This window comes from Pyrus communis, chromosome 5 (assembly GCF_963583255.1).
Source record: "Pyrus communis chromosome 5, drPyrComm1.1, whole genome shotgun sequence".
NCBI lineage: Eukaryota > Viridiplantae > Streptophyta > Magnoliopsida > Rosales > Rosaceae > Pyrus > Pyrus communis.
This window is the reverse complement of record NC_084807.1, coordinates 7,269,357-7,277,564: the sequence shown is the minus strand read 5'-3', so window position 1 is coordinate 7,277,564 and position 8,208 is coordinate 7,269,357. Positions and strand designations below refer to the sequence as shown.

General features: G+C 38.4%; 1 protein-coding gene across 2 annotated transcripts; it reads left to right on the top strand.

Annotated features, from left to right (window-relative positions):
* The first annotated feature begins 684 nt into the window (after positions 1–684).
* On the top strand, positions 685–7,834 carry LOC137735106 (ethylene-responsive transcription factor ERF035-like). 2 transcript variants are annotated; one of them, XM_068474482.1, is made up of 4 exons: positions 685–1,366; positions 2,122–2,661; positions 3,098–3,126; positions 7,430–7,834. In XM_068474482.1, the coding sequence occupies exons 1-4, from the start codon at positions 817–819 to the stop codon at positions 7,505–7,507; spliced, it is 1,197 nt and encodes a 398-aa protein (XP_068330583.1). In that variant the 5' UTR covers positions 685–816; the 3' UTR covers positions 7,508–7,834. The 2 variants fall into 2 exon arrangements, with proteins under 2 accessions (XP_068330583.1, XP_068330584.1); XM_068474483.1 differs by lacking the exon at positions 3,098–3,126.
* The last annotated feature ends 374 nt before the right edge of the window (positions 7,835–8,208 follow it).

The following is an 8,208-nucleotide window of genomic DNA, read 5'->3' as shown; positions in this document are numbered from 1 at the left end:
AAAACGACTAAGTTAGGGCAAATTTATCGCCATGAACTCCAAATCTACAAACACAAACGCATTAAACAAAACTCGTTGCCAAAATCCGGTCAAAGTTTGTAAATTTAAACAAAACATCAAGTGTTGGAGCGAAAAACACATATGTGTGGCTATGAGAGCTGCAGCTTCAGGGCGATTGAGGCTCAACCCGGGAGCGAGACACAAAAGTTTTCCTGGAATGTTTCCCAATCGTATGATATGTGAATTAATAAAGAAATACTTTCTATTAAACTTCCAAAAAATTTGAGAAACCCCCATTTACTCAAATCCCATAATCCATATGAACCAAGAAACTCGAAATTTTACCAGGAAAAAAAAAAAAAAAAAAAAAAAAAAAAACAGTAAAATTGGAAGTGTCCAATAACGCCTCCTGCCAGGAACCATGCAGTGACACCATCAAATTAACCGTCCTATCGGCTTGGCAACAAAACCCTACAAACATGAACCGAAAACATGCTAGCTGATTTTGAATTTTTGTTTAAATTTAAACATAAATAGTAAATAATGAAAACTAACCGTACAATGCACGATAAACAGATAAGATGTGACAATCTTTAGAATTCTCACAAAAAAATATTCGGAAAGAATCCTTACCGGCTTACCCGACCCAAAATGGGGTTTTGGCTTATTTTTAAATTCTTTTTGTTTTCCTAGACGATCGTAATAGCCCAAAAACCTTTTGAGCTAGGCCCGCCATCATGGCGGAGCAAGTCAACACAGAGAGTGCTCCTCAAGAAAACCTCCGCCTCCTCCGCCGCTTCCTCCTCCACGACGACAATGACAAATTCCGATTCTTTAGCCGATAAAGACACACAAAAGTGGACATCCGAAAGAGGGCAGAAGCCAAACATTTCGGAAGAGCAAAGCCGCAATAAGAAGAAGAAGAGGCAGAGGAATAATGATCACAGCTACGGCGGCAAGCATCCGAAGTACCGCGGCGTGTGGTTGCGCCGGAGGACCAAATGGGTGTCGGAAATCTGCGATAAAAGGAAGAAATTCAGAATTTGGTTAGGGACATACCCAAAAGCTGAAATGGCAGCTAGAGCTTATGATGCGGCAGCTCTAGCCCTCCAAGGTGCTTCTGCTTCTCTCAATTTCCCTGGATTGGCAACATCACTTCCCAAACCAGAATCCCTGTCTCCATCGAGCATCCAGGCTGCAGCTGCTAAGGCAGCGGCAGCAGAAGCAGAAACAGCTTTTGGGGAAAAGCAGATTGTATGGGAAGCAGTGACTGAAGAAGCAAAAGCCAGCAGCATAGATCAAGACCCAACTAGTACTATTGCTTCCACTGATTGTGATGCTGAGAAATTGGTTTCCAATGCCGCAGGTAATTAATTGCTCATTAATTGGTAGGAGTTCCAATATACCATTTTGATTTTATTTTATTTTATTTTTTTTTGTGCAAGCAAAAAAGTACCTTTCTGATTTTACAGTTTCAAATGATTCAGAAACCTTTGGATTTTAGATAAATAAATAAAATTGAAGTACTAAGGTACTGATTAGAGTCATGGTGATCCCTTTGATTCATTTACGCTTGTCTTAAAGGCGAATTTTTTTTTTTCTTGGTTCGAAGTATAACCCTATGACATGTTACAGAGAAAAAGAACCTGTGCATACTCCTTGGTGTTTGTGTTGTGTTACTTGTGTATAAAGGAGAAAGAGTTTGTGGACCATATACTTTTTGCACCGCAGATCCGGTAGACGGATCTGGATGCACCTGTTGGAAGTGTTTGGCCTTGTTTGGATGTTTGCTAGAAGCGTTTTTTGGTGATGATGAATGCACTTGCGTAGGAGCTTTAGAAAATTAGGGGAGACAATATTTACATATTTCCTGCCAGTGAGACTCTCCATGAGTATGGTGTTTGGGGGTGGGGTGAATATATTGTTTGAGTCTTTGTGATGTACTGTATTGCCTCTCTTGTGGTGTATCTGGTTAAGACGGTACAAGATTCGTTGACGAGGAGGAGGAGCTGTAGGATTATTGTTACCTTTTGTTTACAGTTGCAAATTGTGTTCCATTTGGTATAGGAAAGCCACTGATATGTTTTTATTTGTGTGACGTGTTTCCTTAAACTCTTTTAGAATCCTTCAAAATCTCAACCGAATACATTCCCATAAATTCAGAGGATTGTACATCCGAAAAAGGGAAAGAGCCAAACAATGCGGAAGAGCAAAGCATCAAGAAGAAGAAGAGGCAGAGGACTAGTACTTGTACTAGTGATGATCATCACAGTGAGGGCAGCAACCAGCAGAAGTACCGTGGTGTCAGATTGCGCAAAAATGGCAAATGGGTGTCGGAAATCCGCCAGAAAGGGAAAAAATTATGGTTAGGGTCATACCCAACAGCTGAAATGGCAGCTCGAGCTTATGATGCAGCAGCTCTAAGCCTCAAAGGTGCTTCTGCTAATCTCAATTTCCCTGAATTAGCGCAACCACTTCCCCAATCAGATTCCCTGTCTCCAACGGACATGCAGGCTGCAGCTTCTGCTTCTGGGGAAATGCAGATTGTATGTGAAGCAGTGACTGAAGAAGCAGATCCCAGGAGAAAAGCCAATCTTCTCATGTCACCAAATTCAAATAATGCTCAGGAATCAACTAGTACTTGTGCTTCAACTGCAGAAGGTAATTAGTTGCTCATTAATTGGGTTTAGGGTTTAGATACTGGAGCTTGGAGTAAGACAGAATTAGAGTAGGCTTTCAGATAAAACCCTAATTCTCATTTCTCAAAATTAGGGTCGACTTTCAGATCGATGAGATCAGAATTGAAGCCTTCGACCATTTGCGAAATTGCAGAGTTCCAATACACCTTTCTTATTTTTTGGCAAAAATATTGCACCTCTCTGATCTTACAGTTTTGGACTTTCAAATGAGTCTGAAAACTTTGGATTTAGGTAAATAAATAAAATTAAAGTCTAAGGTACACGTTAAAGTCAAGTGGATCCCTTTTCTTTTGTAGGCTATCCATCCCACTCTAATGCGACCTTTATGTAGTTGAATTCAAATTTATAACCCATCTGGGCTACAAATAATTTATATTCACCCGTTTTAATTTCTGCAGGATGTCCACACCAAATGAAAAACTTGGAGGTAAAATGTTAGATGATTATAGATTTCTAGTTGTTCTAGAATTTTTTTTTTTTTAAGAGCTCGTTTGGAAATACTTTTGGAATCCAAATTTTTTTTTCACCAAAAGCGCTTCCAGTCATTTTAAAAGCACTTCCAAACTAGCCCTTAATTCATGTTTACTTTGGCTTTACTAGATGATTGCCGCCGGGAAACAACTTGCCTCCAACATCTATACCGCTTTCCTGTTTTAATTCATGTTTATTTTTGGTTTGCTAGATTGATTATAGATTTGTAGCTGTCCTAGCATTTTCTCTAAAATAAATTATACATTTATTGTCTGTTTGAATTATAATTTTCCTTTTGTATGTTTAATATTTTACATTTAGATTTTAGGTTGATTCTGTTCTAAAACGCCTTTGTATTTTCATTTTTCCTTTTCTGTTCTTCTTTTCCAACTTAATATGATGTTTCATCATATAAGATAAAGTGCCGTTGTCTAGTTAGGTCATCTCCAACCGAAGGGTCCAGAAGGCCAGAGGGCCAGAGGGCCAAAAATAGCCCGAAAACCGTCGTCAACCGAGGGTTAGGCCAAACGGCTCATGGGCCCCACGGAATCTGAAAGGGCCAAAGGGTTGGCCCAATCCAGCGAGCCACAGGTTTGCCAAAAATTTAAGAATTGTTGTCGGATATAACCGACAACATTGTTATTAATCCTGTCGGTTATATCCGACAGGAATTCTTAAACAAATTTTTGAATCCAACGGCTAGCTAACGTCAGCTAGCCGTTATTTTTTATTTTTTATTTTTTATTTTTTACAGTTTTATTATTTTTAAATTCTATTTTTTTCCATAACTTCCTATAACTTCTTTTTACAAAATTTGTTTCATTTTTTTTTAAATTCTATTTTTTTCCTATAACTTCTATTTTACAAAATTTGTTTCATATTTTTTTTAAATTCCATTTTTTTCCTATAACTTCTATTTTACAAAATTTGTTTTTAAATTCCATTTTTTTTCCTATAACTTCCATTTTACAAAATTTGCTTCATATATATATTTTTTTTAAATTCTATTTTTTTTTCCTTTGACTTCTATTTTACAAAATTTGTTTTCATATATATTTTTTTCCATTTTTTTCCTATAACTTCCATTTGACAAAATTTGTTTCATATTTTTTTTTTAAATTCCATTTTTTCCCTATGACTTCCATTTTACAAAATTTGCTTCATATATTTTTTTTTTAAATTCCATTTTTTCCCTATAACTTCTATTTTACAAAATTTATTTCATATTTTTTTTTAAATTCTATTTTTTTTCCTATAACTTCTATTTTACAAAATTTGTTTCATATTTTTTTGAAATTCTATTTGTTTCTTATAACTTCCTAAGCCATTATACAACATTAAATTAAATTAAGTAACAAGAAACAACATTAAACAATATGAAACAACATTAAATAACATTAACGAACATAAAAAAAAAAACATTTAACAACATGAAACTTAAATAACATTTTTAAAAACATTTAACAACATAAAACTTAAACACATACTCCATGCTTCTTTTGGCCCAAAGATGTGCAACAAGATCCTGTTGTAGGTACTTGTTTGTGACACGAGAACGTATCATTCTATAGCACCTCATGTACTCATTTATAGAGATGCTACCCGTTCTTAGATTGAAAGGCATATTAGGCCCATTATATATTTTTGCACGAGCCATTTTTGACCTATTTGGATCTTCTTGGTCGTCATCGGACTTTCCATTAATATACCCATCTCGCTCATCCTTCATTATCATATTGTGTAATATGATGCAAGACATCATGATCGAGTCCAATTTTTCTCGACTTCACCCTCTTGCCGGTTCGCTGATGATCTTCCACCGTGCTTATAGAAAACCGAAAGCTCTCTCAACATCTTTCTGGTATGCCTCTTAGTGTAAGGTAAACAACTTTTCCGCGTCATTCCTAGGGTTTGGAATTGCTTAGACAAGTGTCGCTCACTTTGGGTAGATGTCATCTGTCAAGTAATACCCCATATTGTATTGACGGCCGTTGATGTAGTAGTCAAGTTGAGGTGCTTTACCTTCCGTCAGGCAATTGAAGAGGGGTGAACGCCCAAGAACTGTAATGTCATTTTGGGATCTAGGGACTCCAAAGAAAGTATACTAGATCCATGTGTCATATGAGGCAACCGCCTCTAACACAACAGTTGGCTTTCTCGACCTTCCGCTAAAGCCTCCTTGCCATCCGGTGGGAGAGTTCTTCCAATCCCAATGCATACAGTCTAATGACCCTGTCATGCCCGAAAACCCACGGTCTTAGGGACTCCAAAGAAAGTATACTAGATCCATGTGTCATATGAGGCAACCGCCTCTAACACAACAGTTGGCTTTCTCGACCTTCCGCTAAAGCCTCCTTGCCATCCGGTGGGAGAGTTCTTCCAATCCCAATGCATACAGTCTAATGACCCTGTCATGCCCGAAAACCCACGGTCTTCAGCTTTGTGAAGGAGCCGATTTAGATCTTCTTGATTTGGCTCGCATACATACTTGTCTTTGTAAACCTGAACAATTGTGTCACAGAATTGTTCAAGAGTATCAAGGAATGTAGACTCAAACATACCATGGGTTTGATCCATCGAATCAGCTGGGGAGCCATAGGCCATCATTTGGAGTGCAACAGTAACCTTCTGATGAGGTGAGAAACCAAGGCGGCCTGCTCTGCCCCGCTTCTGTCAAAAGTATGGATTGACTAGCTGGACCTCACAAAGTAAACACTCGAAGACGTGACGCCTTATCCGGAAGTGACGTCTGAAATCCTCTTATGTGTACACCAAGTTGGGGTTGAAGTAGTTTTTCATCAGATTGGCATGAGTCATCGCTCTGTCTCGTGGTTTGTAAGAGCGACCAGCAACAGAGCCACCCCATTGAGGTTGTTCCTCAGTTAGTTAACACACCATGGCTGCTGCTCTGTTTTGTTTGTTGCGCCTTACTTGAACTTATCAGACTCCTCATCTTCTCGTCTGATTTGCACCCATTTTTCTTCCAATTTGGAATTGGATGAGGACCCCCAGTTGGAATCCAAAGAGGATCCAAAGTTGGAATTTATTGCAAACTTGAATTGAAAGAGATTGAATTGAAGTAGATTGAATTCAAAGTTGTGTGAATTATAGCCCAATATCCATCCTATTTATAGCAAAAAAAAAAAAAAAAAAATCAAATCCAACGGCTAGCTAACGTCACTTAGCCGTTGGATTTGAATTTAAGTTGTAGTTTTTCAATAATAAATTATGTTTGGCCCTATGGTCCCTTGGCCCTCGGTTGGAAAAGGTTTTTTGTGATAGGGCTAAAACGAGCCCTATGGCCCTTTGGCCCTCGGTTGGAGGTGGAAGCAAATATGGCCCTACAAAATATTAATTTCTTGGAGGGCCAGAAGGCTAAAACGAGCCCTCTGGCCAACCCTCGGTTGGAGATGACCTTAGTTTATAGAAGTAGTTGACTAGCACGAGTGGCATTAAAAATGTGTCTTTGGTGTCAAATAAAGCTGGAAGTCCTAATATTTAGAATGGACAATGTATTTAATCTTTTCATGCATAAATTTTAAAATTTTTCTCGTATAAAAACATCCATGTTTGAGATAGAGTAAAGCATGAATAATTCTGTTCTTATTTGAAAAAAAATAAAAAAGAACAAATAGAGAAAAGGATAATACTGCAAGTCATGGAACCTTCATTTGAAATTTGTTATTTAACTGCTGATATTAAACTTACCGGCAATTATCACTCTTTTTTTTGTCTTAAATGAGGGGTTTAGGATGAGCGAACTCTGGCGTTCTCCTTATGTTGTTGTCAAGGGCTTGTCAAAGACGGAGGCAATAATGGAAATAGTTGAGTTGGGTTTAAGTACTTATTGTGTGCCTTATGTGGTCCTTCAACCGGACAATCCATATTTTTGTTTTTTTTTTTTATTTGCTCACCGATGTTTGGTCATTGTCAAGTGGCTTTGAGATTGTGGTCTACTTCAGGTTGCTACGTTAAAGTTGGTGCTGCCCTTTTCATGCAATTCAGTTTTTTTTCGTTGTTGAGAGTTTCTGCAGTGTGTTAACAGCAGTAGTATTTGGGTTATTTCGATTGAAAGGAAGAAGCAAAATTTTTAGGCCAATGTGGGATAAAGTTAGATTCTGGACTTCACTTTGGATATGGGTTTCTCGTTCACTTTGGTTTTGTTTTTCGGGTTTTCCATGTTGATATGTTTTGAGTGTTTTCTTTCAATGTGGATTCCATAATAATGTACTCATTACTTGTTATTGTATGAATAACAGTTGAATTATCTTGATATGGACAAAGCTTTTGAATCGATCTTCCCTTCTTGGTTATCCAACTCACCCGAGAGAGCCTGACATCTCAGCATCATCGCCTCGGCCGCCACTAGAAGATGGTCCATTCTCCTTGTTTACCGAAAAAGATCCACCGGACCACTACCCAGTAAAGTTTAGATTTTAGGATTTGTTTCTCGTCTTTGATGATGTATGTATATAAGCTTTGGATGAATGGTTCACTCTTTGTGGTAGTCTACTTAACCAGTAGCAAATTATGTTTTCTGTTTGTAAGATTCACTGACTGGTTACATGTACTAGATCACCTTCTTCTCAACCCAAATCGCCCGTTTGGAAGCCTCCGGGTGAGGCATTGATCGTCATTGTATGATTAGTCTGTGATTCTCCTCATCCCGTTTCAGTCTCGATTTCCTCATCCTGCTAATATTCTTGTCTTTGATTTCAATATCTTGAAGTTTTGAACCCCAAATCCCAATCATCCGTTCCTCCACCTCCTTGGGTCCATCTCCCTCCATCATCTTCATCTTTTGGCTCCATCTTTCCACCTATCCTTAATTCGGATCCGCCACTGCATGTGTTCATCTGCATTTGTCGCGGATCTATGGGCGATCGTTGTGGTGCTACTTGGAGGATAATGAGGCTTTCTTCTTCCTCAATTATGCGGGTTTCGCTGGTGTGACTGTTGATCTCAGGCGTTCGTGGGAGGCGACATATTGTTTTGATCGTCTGTGGAGTTCGGGTGGCGGTGCTAGTAACTATAGGGG